The 22,942-nt window shown below is 44.7% G+C and overlaps 2 protein-coding genes across 4 annotated transcripts; one reads left to right on the top strand and one right to left on the bottom strand.

The window, feature by feature from the left end:
- The first annotated feature begins 227 nt into the window (after nucleotides 1–227).
- On the top strand, nucleotides 228–9,105 carry LOC146259280 (zinc finger protein 518A). Of its 3 annotated transcripts, none has more exons than XM_084670843.1 (4): nucleotides 228–536; nucleotides 638–722; nucleotides 1,915–1,997; nucleotides 2,762–9,105. In XM_084670843.1, exon 4 carries the CDS (start codon nucleotides 2,775–2,777, stop codon nucleotides 7,065–7,067), a length of 4,293 nt encoding a protein of 1,430 aa, XP_084526969.1. In that variant the 5' UTR covers nucleotides 228–536; nucleotides 638–722; nucleotides 1,915–1,997; nucleotides 2,762–2,774; the 3' UTR covers nucleotides 7,068–9,105. The 3 variants fall into 3 exon arrangements, with proteins under 3 accessions (XP_084526969.1, XP_084526967.1, XP_084526968.1); XM_084670841.1 differs by having other exon boundaries at nucleotides 2,752–9,105; XM_084670842.1 differs by having other exon boundaries at nucleotides 228–722; nucleotides 2,752–9,105.
- Nucleotides 9,106–13,711: 4,606 nt separating this feature from the next.
- Nucleotides 13,712–22,689, bottom strand: adgra1a (adhesion G protein-coupled receptor A1a). Its single transcript, XM_084670251.1, has 6 exons — nucleotides 22,349–22,689; nucleotides 20,324–20,451; nucleotides 19,891–20,014; nucleotides 18,998–19,149; nucleotides 18,300–18,395; nucleotides 13,712–18,114 (listed from the first exon to the last, which is right to left on the bottom strand). The coding sequence occupies exons 1-6, from the start codon at nucleotides 22,433–22,435 to the stop codon at nucleotides 16,647–16,649; spliced, it is 2,055 nt and encodes a 684-aa protein (XP_084526377.1). The 5' UTR covers nucleotides 22,436–22,689; the 3' UTR covers nucleotides 13,712–16,646.
- Between the last annotated feature and the right edge of the window lie 253 nt (nucleotides 22,690–22,942).

The following is a 22,942-nucleotide window of genomic DNA, read 5'->3' as shown; positions in this document are numbered from 1 at the left end:
TGGTTGGGTACACACACACACACACACACACACACACACACACACACACACACACACACATATACACACACACCGTTTACTGGAATCTTCCCTTAACATAGAACATGTTTAAAGTAACCGTGATGCTAGAACTCAGGAGCGTTGATGTTTAGCTGCACTTATGTGCCTTTGACTTGATACAATGAAATCCAACAGAAATCTGGGCAGAACTGGAGTGTTTGTGTGTGCGATTTTGTCTAGGCTACCATTTACTTAAACGAGAGAGTGCGAGAATGGAGGGGGGTATTACTATTCTTGTAATTAAGGCGGTATGAGCGAGACTAAAGTTAAATCTAACATTATTGTAGTGGGCTGAATAAAGGAAATGGCGTGCTACGCCATTGCTCATGACTCACGGTGCCGTCCACAGCTCTGCACATGCACATTGCCCTGACAATGACGTACCAAGGGCTAATGCTTAAGTTTAAAACGCTGACACGGTTCCATTGTGAGGGGATTCATTTATAGCTGTTGTTATCTCTTTAGCTCAAACAACGGTCAGCTCTTCGATGTATACAAAACATATGAAGAAAATGTTTATTTTGTGTAACTGCTCTTCTCTCGAGTCTAACAGGTAATCCATATTCATCCGCTTTAGAAGCCTCACCAACAGAGTGTGGGAGTACCCGGATGGAACTGTCATGGCCGCCGTCGCTGACCTGCAAGAGTGAAGAGAAAGGAAGGTAAATTTATCAATACTGAGCGTTCTGTTAGCGAAAAATTGTTAACAGCATTTATTAACATTGAATCACCAAGCATTTTGCGAATTAAATGAAGAGCCACGTTTAATATTTACGAGTTGTTTTATTTTCGCGTGGGTGGAAGCCAGCTTTATTCTGTAGTACAACCGGTTATCAAACTCATTCTTACATCTTGTCGTAACGCAAAGTAGCCTTTTGCAAGAATATACGTCAGAATTAAATAGATGAGAAGGTTGCTATGTTTGAAAACAAATCCAGCCTAATCATGCTTCCCTAAATTGATGCTGTGTGTCCGCGTTTTTTAAAGTTGTACTTGGTGTAGAGGGTGTTTTCATCCGGAAAAGTATTCGAAAATGCCAGTTTAGGCAATTCACATCTGCACAATTCATGACATTAACGATGACACGAAAGTGTGTGAGGCTGTCTCTCAGATAAACTTTTAGTTGCTGTTAAGTTTCCATCTGATCCCTTGAGAGATAAATACTAGTTTTGGGGACTTAGTTGCGTTTTGTAGTCTTATGTGGTGAAGTTGTTAGTGGTCTATGTTAAATTTCAGTTGTGGTCTAGTCTCGGTTAAATGGCTTTGAGTATTTAGAGGAGCCTAAACAACGGAACTAGTTACAGTCGGTGAGCTTATGGAAGATATTTTGTTCATTGTTCTTTTTACTTTATTGTAACAGTGTTGTGCATGCCTAACTAGGATGACATAAACGCAAATTGTCATGTGAAGATGTTTGGTCAACAAAATGGTTTTCAATAAAACTCATAGCCTAATCCTAGACCAGCTAAATGATGTGTTGGTTATGAACTATAGGTTGAAACTACCACTAAAGCATATGTTAAAACCGACAGATTTGGGGCCAGAGAATCCTTTGGATAGATCAGATGTTAATATGAAGGGTTAGTTAATATGAAGGGTTAGTTAAGGGTTAGGGTTAGTTAATATGAAGGGTTAGTTAATATGAAGGGTTAGGGTTGTTAATATGAGAGGTTAGGGTTAGTTAATATGAAGGGTTAGTTGATATGAAGGTCTCTACACCAGCCTCATAATGGTGGTCCCAATCAGGATATTGGGTTGTTGTATTTAATAATTGTACACAGCAGTGTAGTTACTAATGTGTTACTAGCAGTATTTGTGACTATTCATAACTGTAATGTTGATGTTTGTTTTCAGGTGAGAGACCCGCCTCCCCCTTCGGTTTGCCTCCAGTGAGAGGAGACTCGTTCATGAACAAGCCCTTTTCAGAAGGGGTGAAGGTATATCACTATGATCAACCAGTAAAATGCATATCCACAGAGGCTCATCTTGGTGTTCCAGCCATGTGATAGTCCTCCTTAAACCATATACAGGGTACAATACCCAACCAATATGCAGCTCTTTAGGCTTGGTTGGGGGACTAGACCAGTGTTTCCCACACATAGACAAATTAGTGGCGGTGCGCCACAGAATCAACACCGGCCACGACATATTGCGTTTCGTAAAACTTTTTTTTAAAAACACAATTTAGGTTAAAACACGCAGCGTATTCGTTCAGCTCCATTTCCTTTCCCTGCTCTCCCTCCGTCTCTCTGTCACTCACACGTCTTTCTCACATACATACATACACACACACACACAGTCACAACATCAAGACACGTTAGTAACGATGCATACATACGCCGTTCTAGTAAGACAGACAGCTTAATCCAAGGTTCCCCTTCGTTCTTTTGGTGAGCTGTCTCAGAAGCCCTAGCTACTTATATGTTTATTATTAACATGTGGGATAAATAGTCAGTAGTTTTTCAGACCTAGTTTAGTTGTGTTGTATGAAATAATCGTATTTAATTTAAAATGTGTGATAAAAATGTATTTAATTTAATATATATACTTTGTGTAGGCCTTTAAAATGCAATTCTGTTATGTATGTATTTTAATATTTCTTGACAGGAATACTTCATGTGGCAAAATATAGTGTTTCTCTCTAACTACCAGAAAGCATGTTGTTGAATGTCTTGTCTCTCCTTTTCCGAGGAACCTGCAGTTCTGAGTCAGACATGGAGGACGACCTCACAACTCCGGATGACTCTGCCGAAAGCGACTTTAACATTATTGAGGTAGAGGATGATAAAGAAGCCGTTAAGGAATTTGTAAGCAAACATTTGAAAGATCTGGAATCGCAGTCTCCAGGGTTGCTGTACAGCGACACCGATGAAGCGCCCTTCGAGGAGGCAGTGAGTCCCAACAAGACGTCCAGAAAAGCATCCAAGAAATCGCCATGCAAGATCCAGCAGGGGGCAGTCTTCTCTGGGAAGATCCTGAGCTTCGGGTGTTCCGAGTGTAAGGATGATGCCACCTACAGCCCCAACGACCTCCTCAAACATTTCCAGGGGGCTCACAAGGGGAACTTGCCAACATACCCTTGTGACCTCTGCGGTTTTGTCACCAACGAGTTCCCTGCTCTTCAACGTCATCGCATCGGGCACCGGAACACTTTGGTCACATGTGAGATTTGCAACGACAATGTTCAGTACTCTCTGCTCTTACTCACCAGGCATTTCATCATGTGTCACAGCCTGAACGGACACTTTCACTGTGAAAAGTGTGAGTTTTCAACATCTGATGCAGGCACGTTTGTTCAGCACATCCATCACCATAATGAAAGTAGGATTAAATGTGTGAAATGCCAGCATGTTAGCTCTAGTAGAAGTGAACACCAGAAGCACCAAAAGGTCCACTCTGGCACCTTCCCGTTCTCTTGTCAGCTCTGTGGATATGGGGCAGCAAGAAGGGAGTACCTTAACAAACACATGGTCACATTTCATGGCATGGAGGCTGAAAAGAAAAATGTGTGGCGGGCAATAGAGGACAGTAACAACACTCTGACTAGCTCTTCCGCAGGATTAAAACTCCTACTGAAGAAAAGCCCGTCTGCTGGAGGGGCGTCCAAGGACTCCCAGTGGATGTCAAAACTTCACTCGCTTCCAGGAGGAGGACTGCTTGACCAAAATGGTAGGATGTTCAGCCCAGAAAAAAACCTGGAGGAGACCCAACCATTTCTTGAAAAGACTGTTTGTTCAAAAAAGGACAGCAAAAAGTGGAACAAAGGCAAAAATGATCAATCTCCCTCCAAGGCAATGTCATCCCCATCACCATCAAAAGACAGTGACAACAGTTTTGGAGTGGATACTGGAAGCCCCAACTCCAATGGACTTACAGTTCTCATGGTGAAAAATAAAATATCTCTTCCTCCAAATTGCACCACAAAAGTCATGGGGTTCAAGATGGTAGATGGGAAAAAACACCTGGTGCTCAAAGTCATACCAGCAGTGAAGCTAGATTGCTCCCCACAGAATGCAATGTCACTTGTAGAGCAGGAGATGGGACACTCCACCTCAGATAGTACCTCTGACGGATGTAAACTCTCAAGAATCTGTCCAAGCGCCCACTACTTGGCTGTGTCTCAGAGGAGCGGATCCCCTTTCAGTCCAGACTCTGGCCAGACAAGCACCCCAGGGACTGACCAGGATACTGCAATTATAACAGAAGTTAAGCTTGAGGAGGAGGAAACAAGCATAGATGAGATGTCATCAAGGTCGGAGGAGGTGAATGGAATTGACAAACTAAATCTCTCACGGAGACTTGATGGAAAACACACACCCAACAACGAACATGCGTCTCAAAAAGCTACCAAAGAATCTGATTTGCTTGTATTTGAAAACAGTCAACTGAAACACAGTAAAGTACCAAATTTGACTAAAACCCAACCCTTGTTGTTGAGCACTGCATCTTCTGATGTGGGTTCAAGAACTCAAATACTAGTTTCGGAAGCTTCTAGTTCTGGGCCATTTATTAAGGATGATATGCCTGATACTACATTGTCTGCTGTGAGTATCCCTGCAGCGAACATACTTGCTAATGTTTCTTTGGATGCAGAAATAGCTTCACAACAACTGCAGCTCAGAGGAGAGATGGGTGGCCCTAGTGAAGATGGAGCACTGAGCACAACTACATACTGTAATGAATCCATCATTCATGATCCCACTGTACCTGATGGAATTAGTGGAGAATCAAAGCCTTCCATTGACAAATTGAAAAGGAAATCTTCCAATAGCAAGGTTGGGAGCACACCTGGCAAAGACACTCTAGAAAATACAGACTCAGTTGTGAAGGAAAAGGATCCCCCTGTAAATGCCAGTAGAAAGACAAATGCAGAAAACTCCATAGAGAATCATCAAAACCAAGAGGTGTTCAGCTTTCATAATTATTCCAAGGAGACATCTAGTCTCTCCTCAAGCTCCGCTCAACCTTTTGAATGTCTTTCAGAGCATTCAGCAGAGGAGGGGAATTATTGCAGGAGAGAGTCTCCTGAGTGGAGTCTCACATTAGCTGCATCACCTATGATGGAACATGGCATAGAGGACCAATCAGAAATAGGGAATGGAGAAGAGACCCTGAAGGACATCAATGCAATTGAGAGAGTGTCAGAGAGTGACATTGCGGTGGAAGAATGCATAGCTACAGTAGAGGATCCAGGGTCGCCAATGCCAAATGAAAAGGAGAATCAGGTATTGATACACCAAGGTCAACCTAAAGTGAAATTGGAGGAAGAAAGTGTTCCTTTGTCAGAAAAGCCAACAGGAAGTAAAAGTACTTCAGCTGCACTTGGTCGAATAGTAGAGGAACATTCAGATGCAATAATTAGTCATCAGTTGGAGAAAGAAAGAGTAGGCTTTTCTGCTACAGGTCCGGAGTCTGTGAGGCCACCTAAAACTACCCTCAGAATCCTTCAGACTCCAGAGGGAAAGCAGCAGATGTTTCTGCAGACTGCTGATAACCGTTACCCTGTGCCAGTGCAGCTGAAAGGCAACTCTGGGTTCAAGTTGATAACCAAGTCCTCCACTCCCCAGATAAATGTATCATATGTTAAACCAGGAATTGAGAGACAAAGTAATCCCCCAGGGATTGCTCTGACCCTAAATAGTGGGAGGATTGGCATGTCATCAGCATCTTCCTGTGCTAGTGAAAAAGGGCCAAAACTGATATCCGCGGTCCAACCAGGTGTTGGCACAAGTGCAAGCCGCTATATTGTCAACAGCACAGCTCTTAAAAGTCCTCTACTCCTATCTGGCACAGCACAAGGCGCTGCCAGTGAAAACATGGTGAAGGGACAGTCGACTTGTTACTTAGTCCAGAGACCGCTGCCCATTGCTCAGGTTCTCAGTAATGCTGGGAGCAATTTAACAAACGCTAATTCATCACTCTCCTCCCGGTCGGTTCTAGCCATGCCCGTAAACTCCAGGGACAAGTTGAACACGTTGCAAACAGGGAGACAAGCCTTCCTGGTCAGGTACATCTCTCCAGCAAAACCTGGGAGTGCCATACCAAACCAATCCAATGAAAGTAGAGGAAATAAGGTTTTACTCAAGATTGTTCGAACTGCTAATGGGATTATCAGCGGTGGGCCACCTGCTTCAGCAAACCAGTCCCTGTTCCTGGCCACCGGTTCTTCTCAGACACCCTGCTTTTTGGTGTCAAACAAATGTAATGCAAACCTTCCCACTGGGGTGAAGAAATTCATCCCCCTAAAAAATGCCGCCCAGAGGCCTGTGGCCCCCTCAGAGCTCTCCAGTCTCCAGGCCAACGTACGGGGCAGGACACACCAACCTGAAGGTGTTGATCTGCAGAGGGCCCATATGGCTCCAAGGCCCATTCGACCTCCAAGCCAAAGAAAGAGGCGTAGAAAGGCATTGTTTGACGAGCTTCCAGAGCCTGTGCCTAAATCGAGGAGGCTCACTAGTAAAGCTTTGCCTGAGAAAGAGGATTCCTCCCTTTGGGTGCCTGTCCCCAAAGATGCCGAAAGGACGTTGAGGCTGTCTCCTTTTAACTCCCTCCAGCAGTTCAAGTGTCCCCGCAGGAACCAGCCGGTGGTGGTGCTCAACCACCCAGACGCAGACATCCCGGAGGTGACGGCTATCATGAGGTTGATTAACAGGTACAAAGGGTCCGTATCCAAGGTAGCACTGTCTCAGAAAACAGTCCAGGCTCTTCTGGATCTTGGCCCTGTCGGAGGGGCCAGAACTGCAGAGACATGTCAATCATCAAAACTTAGCAGCCCCAAACCTAGGATGATTCTGAGCTCTGCCAGAGAAAGATTCATACTGAAAATGAATCTTAAAAAAATGACCAAGAAAAAATATGAGGTGGTAAAGTCATCCAGTGTTGCAAAGCGACCGTCAAAATTCAGCTGTTGGTTTTGTGGGCGACTGTTTGACAACCAGGAGGACTGGATAGGCCACGGCCAGCGACATCTCATGGAGGCTACAAGAGACTGGAACAAGCTGTTTTGAAGCTAAGCCCCATGGTGGGTAAAAACACCGTCCTGTAAAGTGGAGAAGATTTAGACGTTTATGTTGTATATTTTTTAATGACTTACATTATCCTTTATTCTTGCCGGTTTCTATTCCCATAATTGTTACATACGAATCACAGTTTTTAATGTGCTACCAGCTGAAACCCTTTTATATGTAAATACTGTATTATGATACCATAAATAACCTAATCTTTCAGTTATGTACAGATTGGATTGAACTGTGAAAACTGGGCACACTGTAATGGAGTTTTAGAGAGCACTGGTGTACAGGAGGACATTAATGACTTTCATTGACTTGTTTGTGTGCTGATATGTACTGAATTCCTCAGGTGATTTCATATTCTGTGATTCAACTGATTTGGTTTGTAGCATACTTTTCATTCTCATTGATCTCCATTTAAAAAGGTTTTAGAGAATACTTTGGGAGTAATTCTGTTTTACTATTTTGCTTCTTTGAACTTCTTACCTATGCAGGAGTTAAGGGTTAGGGTCATGGAGTTTATTTCACGTAGGTCATGTTGTCTTCACTTCCTGTTAGACAGAAACCTGAAAATCATTTTTTTAATTTTTTTTTTTGCTAAGAGCTTAGATATCTGAATAGCTTATATCTAAGCTACTTTACCACGTCAGCATTTTACCTTGATGACACGTAACGTTAAGTTTATAGTAATTTAAGTACATTCATATTAATAGGTTGTTTATGAACAGCATTTGTATTGGTCTGTTTTGGTCATGAGTAGATGTTGAAAAGCATAGGCATTGCTATTGCATTTAAGGCAACTTTGTGTTAAGTGGTACCCTGTCTCATCTTTTGTGTGTCAAATTTGTTTCTTCTTTTCTCTTCACAATATGCAAGAGTGACTGAATTACGTAAGCATGGGTGATGCTCTAACAATATTCAGGATGTAAAAAAAAACGACCAACCTCAAATAATCTATATTTAAACAAACACTACATTATTTTTGACTTGCATTGCAAACCCTTCACACTTAGTAAGTCTGATAGGTGCTCCATCCTCAGCTCCTGCCGGGCAACAGTGATGATGATCCAGACGCAGTGCTCATCTTCACATCAAGGTTGTTTACACAACACAGGGTTTGATAAGGGTCGAAGAGGCTAGTTAAATGTGACAGTGTGACTGAGACGAGATACTGTGTAAAAGTCAGCATTACCCTTTCAGTGGAAAAGTTCCTCACCACCCACTGTTTATGGTTTTCACAACATGGTATTGACATGTGCCATGCCATCCAAATGCCCAATACCTTTTGTAAAACATAAATGTAATGTTTATATTTGGTAAGACTGAACTGTTGATGTGTAATGGGATAGGTGAGACAGACTTGCAGGTGTTTTAAAGAGGACATCTTCATACTCTGCCTGTTACCAATACACCACGGACATGAATGTCATTAGACTGTAAAAAGGTTGTTTGATACTTATAACAAGATGCGTTTTGAGAAACTGTCCGGTTTATGAACACATTCATAATGCTTTATCAGCTTAGTTCATAGAAAGTGTTATTGGGAAACTATATGGAAAACTGTCTGGAACTGATGATTGTTCACCATGAATCTAAAGTCAAACTGTTTTTGCTGTTATACGTCAGACAATCAGTGTCAATGACATTGATAATGTAACTTGACATTTTGAAGACTATTCTGTAAATACATATCCCGTAAACTGTTATTGAAACCCCAACTTCCAGAGGATATTCCTTTCTTCAATCCATACTCCACCTAATACATGTCTGCACTCTGCAACCAAATAAGTATTCCTCTCCCTGGGTTATGGAATGTTCTGTAAGGAAGTAGGAAGTACTTCACCAACCTTTGTTTTGTCAAATAGGTTGTTGGGATCTATCTTTTCCTGAGAAACAAGTTTATTTTTTTATGCTAAGTGCCTCAAACGTCCTGCAGCAGGTTCACACTATTGTACTGTATTCACCTCTTTTGTGGTTCTCTCTCCTCCAATAAATGTAAATACTTTTGAAAGGGTTTATATCCAGTGTCTTTCATTTGTAGTATCACAATGTTTGAGTAGTTATCGAAGTGCCAGTACACATCTTTGTTTAAATAGTGTAAAGACATAGAAACTATAACAAAAACCCCAAAGAAACTTTGTCAGTATATTTTGTCAATGCAACTCTGGTCACACAGCAGTATGATTACAGACTCTAGTTCTGATGTTCATATGAGCCAGCAGACAGTGTCAGCATTGCCAAATACATATATATCTGTGTGTGCACTGTTCTTCCTAAATACTCTGCATTCAGTCAACTGCTGTCCAAGCCCTTGATGGGGCTGGAACCCTGGTTTAGGTGTTGCACAGGAAGACATATTTTAACAATGCTCTAATATGAATAGCTAAATAGCTTTTGAACAAGATGACCAGCTGCACATTGTTGTCCGAGTAGAGACCTCCAGTGTCCGCTTCTCGTTCCCAACAACCCAAACTGTCCACACGAGGGCAGTACAGCACTGAATGTTTTCCCAGTTTTGTTGAATAGAACGTGTTGTTATTTATTTGTTTTGCATGCAAAGAAGGAAAACATGATGTGGCACAATATGCTTGGTGGGTAATCTGAGGGGCCAATCATGAACAATGATCTTAACTCTTCAAAGCTGAATAACCAGTTTAGAATTGAGAGCATAGAGAGTTGGGTAAACTCCAATGACATGCAGGGATGATGGAAGTGAGGAGAGGAGGCTAGGAGGAGAGGCTCGGAGGAGAGGAGGCTGGGAGGAGAGGAGGAGAAGAGGAAGGGAGAGGAGGCTGGGAGGAGAGGAGGGGAGAGGAGGTTGGGAGGAAAGGAGAAGAAGAAGAGGCTGGGAGGAGAGGAGGAGAAGAGGAGGCTGGGAGGAGAGGAGGAGAAGAGGACGGGAGGCTAGGAAGAGAGGCTGGGAGGAGAAGAGGACAGGAGGCTAGGAGAAGAGGCTGGGAGGAGAAGAGAAGGCTGGGAGGAGAGGCTGGAAGAAATGGGGTGAGGAGGATGGTGGAGGATATGTGAAGAGGCTGGGGGAGGATACTGGTTGAGGCTGGGAGGGGAGGCTTGGGGAGAGAAGACTAGGTCCACAGGCTTGTGCTTGATTCCTAAATAGGTCACGCTTGCATCAGAGATGTCTGTGCTTCTGACTTCATGCTCCTGAAGTGGTTCAGGCGGCTGAGCGGCCCGGGGCATGGAGCAAGGAGGGTGAGAGGGAGAAGGGAGGAGGAAATGGGGCACAACCGAGAGGGACAGGTTGGTGAGAGGGAGGGAAGGAGGGAGGGAGGGAGGGAGGGAGGGAGGGAGGGAGGGAGGGAGGGAGGGAGGGAGGGAGGGAGGGAGGGAGGGAGGGAGGGAGGGAGGGAGGGAGGGAGGGAGGGAGGGAGGGAGGGAGGGAGGGAGGGAGGGAGGGGGAAATGGGGCACAACCGAGAGGGACAGGTTGGTGAGAGGGAGGGAGGGAGGGAGGGAGGGAGGGAGGGAGGGAGGGAGGGAGGGAGGGAGGGAGGGAGGGAGGGAGGGAGGGAGGGAGGGAGGGAGGGAGGGAGGGAGGGAGGGAGGGAGGGAGGGAAAAAATACCTGAAGACCAGTCGGCACGCTCCACCTTTAACCATGTATGATATTTAATGGTTGATGATGATAATGGGAACCATCCTTTCTTGGTTCCACTTCCTGGGACAGCTTCTGGTTAGCTAATGCAGTATCATTTCACATTTATGACCTGCAAATTATAAAAAATGCTCCAATGAATACCTGCATAGTGATACCTGCATGAAGGACTGCAACGGTTGGTTAAAATCCAGTCGTGCTCATTTGATTGTTGCCCATTTTTTGTTGTATAATGAATTAAAAATGTTTATAATTCTATGAGTAAGGTTATAATTAAATCCTGGCGAGGGTTAATCTAAAATCTGCTAGGGTTACGGTTAGATGTGAGAGGTCTTGCTATTGTACATTGGCATCATTACACAGTTTATCAAGGCATTTATCAAGGCATTCAAAAGATTTTTTATACGCTTTTGAATGGAGTTGTGTGTGTGCGTGGGGTTGTGTGTGTGTGTGTGTGGGGGGGGGGGTATGGTGAGCTTGTGGGGGGTGGGGGGTAGGGTGATGTTGTGTGTCTTGAAACAATTTATTATTGTCTTTGGTTTGGTCCCTTTCACCGAAGATATGACATCATCACCAATGGCCTTTTTCAAGGATGACTAAGGGCAGTGACATTTGCTGTTCTGACGTCAGAAACATGTCAAATCCATTAGGCTAAATATGAGTGCTGAGAGAGAGAAGGCTGAGAGAGTGCTTCTTAGAGAATGTTTGTCTGGACCTGATGTTTCCTCCAGGATCACAATGACTCTTACTGAGAGACTTGTTGCTCTTGTTGGTTAGTTGTAACTGACTATTGTACTTGCTGTGTAATATATTTGTGTTGCTTGTTTTTTTCCGCAGGTACACCCTTGCACTTTTTCAAGGTTCATGTTGTTTTATTATATCTTGTTCAACTACATGCTCTTATGGTTCTTCCCTTTGGGACTTAGTTTTCACAATGTATGCTTCATGTTTTGGTAACCCGCTATGTTTGGGGCTATCTCGTTGTTATGATCAGTGACCTATGCCCTTTTGTAAAGCTCTCTTTTGGAAGTTGCTTTGGATAAAAGCGTCTGCTAAATGCATAAATGTAAATGTAGAGAACACAACCATTGCTGTACCTCCCAGTCAGTACCTGTATGTGCCTCTGGAGAGACGTTTGGTCCCCATCACAGTGTCCCTAATACATGATGAATTCATCTGCAGCCATAACAGGTGGGAAAAGGCTTTTGTAGAAAGCCCTCTGTAGATGACGGATGATTGATCACTCTGGCTTGGATCTCGTGGTGCTCTACAGGTTAGATCATAGACAGTTTAAAAGTGCTGTGGACTGAAAATGGGAACACCTGTCCTGCTGACGTTTGTCTGTATATCCACTTCACTCACTATATCAGTTATTTCTTCCACCCCTTTCTTCTCTTGGTTCCCTTCCTCTCTGCTTCTCTTCCAGGGTCAGACTCCAGAGTGCTATGTCTTGTCCATTATCGCTCAATGCTCATCGCAGAAGCACACAGGATAGCTGGAACCTAAAAAGCCACACACAAATGCCTGTGTAAAAGCCTATTATAAATAGGTCATAGAGCTATGTGAATCGCTAAATAAGAGATGGATTGGAGGTAAAGTCAGTAGAAAATTGTTGTACGCGAAACAAACAAGAACACTTATATGGGCAAATCAAATTGGACACTACCAGATTTCATATAGAAACAGGCAATATTTGCAAATATTGGTAATATTGTACTGGGTAGCCAAGCATCAATTAAAAGTATATAACATTTGTGACAGGAAACTGTCTTTTCTCTAGAAGTTTCCTCCACAATAACCCAGCATCTTTGTATCCAGACTTACTGTTTCTAAACCCTGACTCGGTCATACTAACCCTCTCTAAACCCAGGCTAGTTCATAACCTTTTGACCGCCTGGAAATTCAAAGTATTTAAACGTACCTCTTCCAGGTACCCCACACAGATCTGCACACCTCAAACAGAACAAGTATATGTTCACTGTTTTGAGTTGGGGTGAAGGTTACAGTTCTGCTGTAGCAGGAGATGCCTGTTCCCTGCAGACGACAGAAGCACAGGGGTGAGGGGAGGCTTTGGGGAGTGATCTGATTCAAAGTGAAAGCATTCATTTCTGTGGGACTTTTTAACAACTGGCGCCTAGTTTGCTTAAACTCCAACATCTCTTCTCCTCTGCAGCGCCATGCGACCCAGAGCTGTGGTCTGAGTGGATTTCATTGTCACGCTTCCTCCTATCAAACACTCTTCCTGCTCCCTCCCCCCACTCCCTCCCCCCGCTCCCTCCTGCTCCCCCCACGCTTCCTCCTCCCGCTCCCCCCTCCCCGCTGATGAGCGGTACCATGCCATTACCATACATTAGATAAGATATTATTTTATGTCCACTTAGGGACATCTGTTCTGGTGTCCATACTGTTCCATGGAAGATACAATCATACCTCAACATCTGAACAGCACAGTGGTGATGCTGCACAACCCTCATGACTGTTCACTAAATAACCATACAGTATACAATACAGTAGAGCAAGTCCATGCAAGTACAGCTGGAGGCCGCAGTGTTTATATGGTGGCTGTTACCCACACACACATATGCAACCTCCCCACACACACACAACCTCCACACACACTCACAACCTCCACACACACCCACACACAACCACCACACTTAACAGCACCCAGACTGAGAGACCCCATGTGGCTCCTGGTGTTCTGCAGACATACATAGAGTAGACATTTGCTCTTCGAGCTGAAAATGTAGCGAGAGTCTACTATTTCCCCTGTGACATAGTGTGTGCTTCAAACAGGCATTAACTTTACACAGCACGCATATAAACACATGTATAGTATGTGCACATATAAACACATGTATTGACTGCTTCTTTTTGTCTTCTTTGTTTGTATTAGATGTGATATAGATGTTAGTTGTGGGATAAAAACAAGGATACATAAGAGTGGTGATAATGTAAATTTATTTGAACCTCTGGAAAAGAGAAGATTCAATGGAATTTGGCATTGGGTTTGGTCACAGCAGCGGCCAGTGAAACAAGGAACACGGTACAACACAGGATCTAACCTTAACCCCAACCTTATAACCCACAATAAAGGAACTAACCCTATAACCAACAATACAGGAACTAACCCCAACACACTAGCATGCATCCTTCCTTCCTTGTCATACTTGAAGCAGTCACTTACTGGACAGAACTTCATGCTGAACAGTGGAGAACATTTCTCACCAATTTAACTGACAGCCTCAAACTTGAAAGGATACTTGTGTTGTGTTAAAACAGCTGAGGAGAATGGAGTGAAGGGTCAGGTAGAGGGACTATCTAAAGCCTTCGATTGACATGTTATAAAATACAAAGTTATTATAGCATTTTTTGGTCAAATACAAACTTTTAAGGAATACAATAAATACTGAGGAACAGTTAACTACTTAGAAAACGAGAATTGACATGAAAACGTCTTTTCTGTCACCACTCTGGTTTTAACTGGGTCAAAGGGGCTACTGTACATCTTCCAACGTGTGGAGTATTTATAATATTCTTGTAATAATATTTATGTGATGAAAAATGTGGACAAGCTACTGCATGAACATTTCACAAAAGTTTCTTTCTTATGTTGTATCTCATTGTTTGGACATCCAAATAAAGGTCAAATAACAGATGTTGGTCATGGACACCCTAACCCTAACCCATCTTGTGAGTTCATTGTCCATCTGCATGAGAAACAATCCCTGAGCTTGCATCCGATTGGCTGTTCTACACTCACTCATCCGATTGGCTGTTCTACACTCACTCACGCAGTTTACACATTCCCACATGAATGTCAAGCAGCAAAATTAACACCCCCTTTGGTCTAACATCTATAGGGGACTGTGTTTAAGCTGTAACATCTATAGGTGACTGTTTTATAACATCTACAAGGGACTTTGTTGAAGCTGTAACATCTATAGGGGACATTGTTGTAACATCTATTGGGTACTATGTTGAAGTTATGACATCTATTGGGGCCTGTGTTGAAGCTGTGTAACTGCAGATTGTTTAATGTAAAGGTGCTAAGATTCACCCCCATTTGAAACAGGGCTTACCTACATTTTCCAAAAATACGTTCAACAGATCAGGAGATACTCATTGCTGTGATAGAGACGGTTCCACTTGGAACAGCTACGGCCATTTCTGCTGTTTTAACAGCTTAATGATGACTTACGGTTAGTGTCATGGTTATCTTTAAACCTGAGTAGACTGTGTTGCTCCTACACATTCCACCACATGCCCACACAGAGGTTGGAGTTTGTCGCTTCTCACAGTGATTTGGCATGTTGGCAGCATGACAAATAAGTGTTTAAAAGCACATTTCTGGTGACATCAAATATTTATTTTGGGTGAAAACGTATTAAATAGTGCTGGTGCATCACTCATCACTCAAGGGTGTTTTAAAAGCATATCAAACATTAAAATGTCTAATTTCTCCTCTGGGAATCCCAAGAGCATCCTTGCACAAGTTCAACTTAAGCTCTTTGTGTGGATGCATGTTTAGAGGAAGCTGCCTTACCTGCCGTCAGTCTGCCTTCCCTCAATGGAGGATGACATCCTACTTCCAGCATCTTCTCTCTTTCTTTGACCTAATTTCTCAGTTTCTGAACCCTCCAAACAAACAAATTACATTAGAGGGGACAGTCCACTAACCTGACTCACCAGATGGTTTGTTACACAAACACCAGGGTTATGTCCCTAAAAACAAGAGCAGGCACTTTCAATAAATACTTGGCAGGTTGGTGTCTGTTTATCACCATCTATCATGGTTAACTTCAACCACGCTAGCTGCCACTAGCTCTCCATGGGAATGATTGGTCCAAACCTGTGATTTGGGCACAACAAATTAATATGGAGTTTGGCAAGAGGGATTCTCGTGTGGCCGTGATCCAGTGATCGAGCTGTCTTGTAAGGTAAACTGCCCACTGCTTCAGGTGAAGTGGTGCTTGGAGGCTCTTGGGAATTGCAGCCACGTGGTCCCAAGGTTCCCCCTGGGGCTTCAGACTTCTATGGCACAAGCATGTGTTACCACTACCTGCCCATTTGTATGCGTGTATGTCTGCACAAACACATACAAACAAACTAACACACAAACATACACACCTCACTAGCACAGTTGATAGAAAATGCAGTTTACTTGAATTCACTTGTCTTCATAAGTATTTATAACACTTTTAGATGCCTTATTTAGTGTTGATGAAGTTGAAAACCAAGTCATCAGGCTTTAAGACTCATTCCACTGGCAGGTCTCTGAACCATATCTAACCCTAACACCAACACCAATTCACACTGTCATTGCAGATTTTAAGAAAAAGGCACTTTAGCGCTCTGTGTGTGACATGTGTAGCAATGCATATTACTGTGCCAGAAACGGCTCTATATCATATTTTCTGTATAAAAAGAATGTTATACTTTGTAATTACTCTCGACTAAATGAGGAAGGTGTCATGAAGGTTCCATGAGGTGTTACCAATGCAAATGAAGACCATTTTAAGTAAAGCTTTAAAATCTGTGGTTTTAGCCATATAAATACAAAATGATGATGATGATGGATGTCAATACAAATGGTTTCTATAGAGGAGGGGGGTCATGTATGAGAGTCTAGGATGTCCAGTACGGCAACCTGTCACTACATTCACAGTAGTACAAGGATGAACTGGAACTAAATGTGGTTTGATATAGATGCAACTGAACTTAGTCCAAAAGACTGGAAGCAGGTGTGGGGTTAGTGTTTCAGTTTGAAAGGGGGTATGGGGTTAGTGTTTGAATTTGAAAGGGGGTATGGGGTTAGTGTTTGAATTTGAAAGGGGGTATGCGGTTAGGGCTAGAAATAGACTAGATGGGATTTATAGGGGAAAGATTAGTTATAAACTGGAAGGGGTATGTGGGAGGCATAATAGATGTGTAAAGGTGGAGGGGGTAGTAGTGGAAAGCGTTGCTACACAGTGGTCTCATTCTTCCAAGGACCTGTCCTTATGTTGCCAGTAGCGTCTGACCCAAACAGGAAGTCATCCTGCAGGCTGCCGTTGCGACTGATTGTGGCCCTGCGGCTCAGCGTGGCGTGGGGTTTAGCTTTAGGGACCCGAGGGAGCGTCTGTCTGGGCTGCACAGCCTGCTCACTCTCCAGCTGCAGCATGACCTCCTCCTCCCTGTCAGCCTGCCTGGAGCTGCAGCTGTACGTGTCCGAGTCCTGCTGGCACCCTGCAACAAATGGCTCTGGGGGTCTGGGGAAGGGGTCTACTCTGGGGGGGTAGTACATGTGGTGGTGACAGGACAGTGTGTCGTCCTGGGTGCTGTGGCAGGAGCTCTGCCGATGCAAACTGTGGCAGGAGGCCAGACGTTTGTCCAGCAGGGGGCTGGGGCAGGCCAGAGGGAGGTCAGGATGGGGGCTGGGGCAAAGCAGAGGGAGGTCAGGGTGGGGGCTGGGGCAGAGCAGAGGGAGGTCAGGGTGGGGGCTGGGGCCAAACAGCGGGGACCCGTCCAGGTGATGGACGCTGTGTGGGCTGTCCAGGTGGGAGCTGTGCACGCTGCCATCCATGCTGCTGGAGGCCATGTGGTAGTGGTAGTCTCTCAGGCAGGGCCGCGGCCGGTTGAAGGAGCGAGACTTGGCCCTGTCCTTCAGGCAGCTCTGCAGGGGCAGTGCCGGCCGCGGGAGCTCATCAGGAAGGGACTGTGGACGGGGAGATGTGGCCTCCAGCAAAGGAGAAGGGGAGGGGCCATGCACAGCCACGCAACACGGGCCAGCGTGATTGGTGGTTTGGTTGAGGGGCTGTGTCGGCTGCATTTTGTAGTGAGTGGCGGGTGCGTGGAGGAGGTGTGGGGAGAGGAGTGGCTGTTTCCCAGAGCAGGGAGAGTCTAGGTGGCAGGACTGCGGTTGGGCGGGGCCTGGGGAACGTACCTGTCCATCCTCCTTCCTGCCCTCCGGCTTGGCCGGGCAGCAGGACCACCAGCGGTGCCACACGTCGTCCCTCTTGGCGCAGTGCTGGATCAGCAGGAACAGCCCCAGTGTAACAGAGAACGCCCCGTACAGGCAGCTGAACACCATGTCCAGGAAGTGGCCCTGTGACACGGCCAGCGCACCCAGCGCCCAAGTAGCCAGGAACAGGAAGAGGGTGAACGCCGCTCCACGCAGCTGGGATTTGAATGAGTGCTCGTTAGCCAGCACTGAGAGGCCGGACGCATGTGAAGGACAACTGTCGCCTCCACAGTCTCCGTGGCAGAAGTGGCCCGATTCAACGGATGCCAGACGCTGCTGCTCCTCCGTCATGGCCCTCAGCTCGTACTTCCTCTCTGGGTGGCGCTTCAGCTGGATGAAGGTACACAAGAAATAGATGCACATCACCAGGACGAGGAACGCCACTGGTCCGTAGAAACCGCCGAGGCTAGGTTCCCATGACATCCAGCAGCTGAGAGGTTGGAGGGAATAAGAAAGAGGAGATGAAAAAGAGAGGCGATTGGAAATGGAAAGAGACATTGGAGAAAGGAGAGAGAGATAGTGGACAAAGAGAGAAGGTAGATGGAAGGGGTCAGACATCATCAATTTAAAACAATGGAAGGAAGGAGAATGTTGGATTATGGTTAGGGAACTCACTACAGAGCCTCCTCCCTACTGCCATAGTTTTCCATGCTGACTGCTGCTGTGACCCCCACAATGATGAGAGGAACGCCATCGCTGACCAGGTAAAACCTGAATAGGAAGACAGCATGTGACAGCATGTGGTGACAGCTTGAATTGGGTTCATTGTGTTGTAAAGAAGGCAGGATGAGAGGGGAGGAATAGGGAAGGAAGTAAAGAGAAACATGGACGTAGAAAAGGCTTGTTAAAATGGAGCTGTTGTCAACAAGCCTCCTTCTTCCGGTGAGTGAGAGTTAACGTTGGCACTCTGGCACCTGCCCCCCGTTGCCTTGGTAACCACCTGTCACTTGGTGTTGGGATCTCCTCTTTCTCTCTCTTTGTCTCCCTCTCTCAGTCATTCTGTCTCTCTCTCTGTCTCCCTCTCTCAGTCATTCTGTCTCTCTCTCTGTCTCCCTCTCTCAATCATTCTGTCTCTCTTTCTCTCTCTCTGTCTCCCTCTCTCAATCATTCTGTCTCTCTTTCTCTCTCTTTGTGTCCCCCCTCAATCATTCTGTCTCTGTATTAAATTCCTTCAACCAGATACAAACACCAGACTGGTGTATCCAAGTGAGCTTTCTGTAGGGTCAGGGTTCTGCAGGGTTAGGGTTCTGCAGAGTGAGGGTTCTGCATGGTTAGGGTTCTGCAGAGTGAAGGTTCTATAGAGTCAGTATCACCTGAGTATAGTGGGCTTGGGCCTCTTCTGAGCAGAACTGTCCCTGATGGGGGCCAGGCGCGGAACCTTGGACACGTCTTTACAGATGTTCCTGGCGGTGAAAGTGAGCCACAGCATGGTGGACAAGGACGCATAGTGGAGAACTATCCCAACCTGACAGGAGAGGGTGATACACAGATACACACACACGTCGTAAGTACTGGACCTATGGAGCTAAATGTAAATTGTCTGCATTCTGATCACTTCTATGTGAGTTAGTTTCCAGTTAGACACGTGATCAGCCAGAGACTGCAGGCTCTGTGAATCAGCCATAAAAGCAAATTTGTTGATAATCAAATTCCTGATCAGAAATGAATTGTTGTAAACAAACATACATTAGATGGTAATACTTTGTTACTGTACTTCGTTACTTGATTTTTTTGCTATTTATCTATGAAGTCTAGTCTATGAAGCTACCATGGAGCAAGGCAGAAGGCAACAAGAATGGCAAACGTTATGAATGAGACAGAGGGAGTTAGCAATGAGAATAGAGGTATTCCTGATCACCCATGGCCATATATGAGGATGATGTCTGCATCATAAATGATTCCTGGCGAATGCATTGCATGTCTACAGTGTGTTTTTGTATCAATGTATTAATATGATGTGAGGTCCAGTTACTAGCGTGACACTAAAACAAGTGGTAGTAATGGCAGCTTTTTACTTATTGTAAGTTTATTTCAGAGCCCACACTTCTTTACTTTAACTTGAGTGAAAAAGTGTAGTTAGCACTTTGACTTTTTCCAGAGTCTTTTTAAACATAAGTATCTGTACTTCTACTTGAGTGAAGAATGTGTATACTTTTGCCATCTCTGAAAACAAAACTGGCAATGAGAAAACTTAGCATTGACTTACGACTTGACAGATGAACGGGTAGTTAATCTGATTGATGCCTCCAGCAAACACACCAAACGTAAGCCCCGTGTGAAACAGGAAGTTCAGAAGAGTGTGCCACCCATTTCTGCTGATGCGGATCACACTGCCATTGAAAAAGGAAGTTAAAATGAACAAGGTACCATGAGGATGCAGTGCAGGTGTTGGGATATTTATATTGACCAAACAACCAAGACTATGCCCCCATCTTTTAAGGGAAGAGAGGTAAACTGGACAGTGTCTTAATATTAACCAAATACGCTGGAATTGCAGGGTGAAGGTACCTGTGATGGATGAGGGTCAGGGTACCTGTAGTGGATGAAAAGTGGGGTGACTGTGGAGATGAGTGGTGGGGTACCTGTGATGGATGAGGGTACCTGTGATGGATGAGGGTACCTGTGATGGATGAGGGTACCTGTTATGGATGAGGTAGGTCATGATGGACACGATCAGGCAGAGCAGCATTACGGCTGTACAGGCGTACACAACCGGATGCAGATAGTCTCCTGGGTAAGGCGGGAAAGACAGCACCCTCTTTAAATCCTGAAACACAAGCACACAACACAGTCATACAGTTTATGAGAAGAAAAACCTTTTCTATTCACGCGGTGTATTGTGAACAAATTGTCTATGAGCAGCATTTAACGTTACAGCACAGACTTCTGGAATCTTGATTTGGATTATACACAGTAGGTCTCCCTCTTTCTTTGTTAGTGAGGAAGAACCAATCAGGAAGTAGCCTCCTTCTATCTTTGAGACAACGTCAAACTCGCTCTTCCCCTGAGATCTAAGCACTTGCATCGTTGAGACAGTGTTGTCTCTCTCTCTTCCTCTCTCGCTCTCTCCCTTTCCCTCTCCTACTGACACTATCTTTCTACCCCCAACCCCCTCTCACTCCCCCTCTTTCTCTCCCCCACCTCTCTCTCCCTCCCTCTGTCCGGACGTGGTCTGTTCCTCGTCATGCTCCAGTAAACAAACCCATCTCTTGCACTGAGCATGACTGATTCAATTTGTTGTAAATCCCCTAAAAAGCACAACACACACATGAATGTAGATACATGAATCCATTGTATCATACACACACATTATGAACTCTATGTTGCCATTGCAGACCCAGCTTCAAGACATATCCACTGATCCTGGTTAGGGTTAGTGCTGCACACACTTCACCCACACTAGGATTTTTTTTTCCATTCAAAGTTGTGTGTTTGTTTCAACTGTGGATTCGCTTCTAAATTTGATCTTGGGGAAGAAGTCAGCAACACAGGGAAGATAAAATTACTTTTTTGGGGGTTGTAAAGAATACAACTTGAAAATGTCTCTTAATTGTTTACTAAACATGTTGTTGGCCCTACTGGTGAACAAAGAGGACTGAGTGACCTGGTGTGCCTCCACCACTGGAACTGTCAACCTCAGATGCTGTTTGAAAGTTATGAAGGCAGCTATGATAGCTTGAGTACATGTTCAAGTAGGCTACACATAGTCTAATGAGACGTTTATTAGATAGCAATTCATAGCATATAGAGGTAAAATAAGTAAAGTGGGTGAGTGTTCCTATGGCCTGATCATTGGTGAAGACTACCCTATGACGCTGGAGCTATACTAGACCCATGTCCGTCGTAATGAAAACACGCGCTCATAATAAGGACTGTTAGTAACCTCCCGCCTTTAAACGCAACTCGGATGCTTATTCAGCGCAGCTCAAATAAAAACCCACCAGCCTGAATCTACCAGCCTGCCATCAGACAATCTACCAGCCTGCCATCAGACAATCTACCAGCCTGCCATCAGACAATCTACCTTTACGACACAATTCTATAACCAAAAAATCTGAATATATTCTCAACTATGCATATGGATGGTATTTCATACTAATTTGTGGGTCATCAGTCGTTTTCATAGCTCACCTCGTAGCTTTGGCTTTTAAACCTCACACGTTTACAACATTTTACAAATAAACAAACACACATGCATCTGCTGTTCAGTTTGTTTCTCTGTCTTCAGGTTCAGTCCATGCACAACCACATCACCAATCCTTCCAGTGATAGCCCCAAGCACTGATTAGCTGACAAACACTATTGATATTCAGAGCACGAACTGATGTAGTTCTTCTGTCGTTCTATACGTCAGCCAGATTGCATACACTGAGTAGACAACCCGTACTTCACACTGATCTCCACACACACGGATGATAGGCCAGACACACACACACACAGACCCATACCTACACCTAAAACTCAGTTCAGTTGTGTTTAGCAATGCCTCTTTATATTGTGCAGTTTTGTCCTCTTCTTCAGAAATTCTGGACATTAACGCCAGCTCTTGACTTTACCCAGTTGCCGTAACAGCTACAGGCCTACCGTTCGAGAGTACATCGTTTAAACAGACACAATTACAGAGTCTGAGAAAACAACGTTGTTGAGTCTAGAAGGTTACTCACCATCAGTCTTGATATGTTGGAACAATGTTCAGGAGCAGTAGTCTCTCCGGTGCCCCGGTCCTCTCTCGTCCGCACCCCCGTGCCCATTCAGAGCGAAATTCTTCCGGCGGATTACAACGGTATCATCCTCTAGGAGCGGTGTCCACTGACGGCGTTGATGGGCTGCGCAGAGAGCCCCGGGCCGCGATCATCTGGACATGGAAAGTGTACGAGACAAAGCAGAAGCCATTCACGAGCATCCTTTCACCACCTGGACCCAACTCGAAACCAGATTGTTACGAGTTGCAGTGGCAGCAGCATCCTTCCCCGAGTTTTTGATCACCAATACACACGTGCGCGCACTACTAGCAAGGCGATTGTGCGTGGTGGGGCGTGACGTCAGAGAGAAGCGAGCGAGGCACAAGCAGCCAGTGAATGCGGTGACGTCCAAATGACGCTAAACCCAATACAATTATACATTTCACTATGCGTAAAATGGTTGTTACAGGCTTATGGATAGTGTGGATAATGCCAATACACGACAAATTATGTAGCGTGTTTGTAGGCTATAGATGAAAAATAGGCTACATAATCTTTATAGGCTTTCACAACTAC

Source organism: Hypomesus nipponensis, chromosome 13 (assembly GCF_054491055.1).
Source record: "Hypomesus nipponensis isolate SF chromosome 13, ASM5449105v1, whole genome shotgun sequence".
NCBI classification, from domain to species: Eukaryota; Metazoa; Chordata; class Actinopteri; order Osmeriformes; family Osmeridae; genus Hypomesus; species Hypomesus nipponensis.
Note: the sequence above shows the minus strand (reverse complement) of the source record. Positions and strands in the feature narration are given on the sequence as shown.

Excerpts from the sequence above, each read along its gene's own strand:
- LOC146259280 (XM_084670843.1), top strand. The coding sequence starts at position 2,775 with ATGGAGGACGACCTCACAACTCCGGATGACTCTGCCGAAAGCGACTTT.
- adgra1a (XM_084670251.1), bottom strand. The coding sequence starts at position 22,435 with ATGGGCACGGGGGTGCGGACGAGAGAGGACCGGGGCACCGGAGAGACT. Across the intron at positions 20,452-22,348 it reads CCAACATATCAAGACTGATG|GATTTAAAGAGGGTGCTGTC; the intron begins GTGAGTAACCTT and ends CTTGTGTTTCAG. Across the intron at positions 19,150-19,890 it reads ACCCGTTCATCTGTCAAGTC|GTTGGGATAGTTCTCCACTA; the intron begins GTAAGTCAATGC and ends CTCTCCTGTCAG.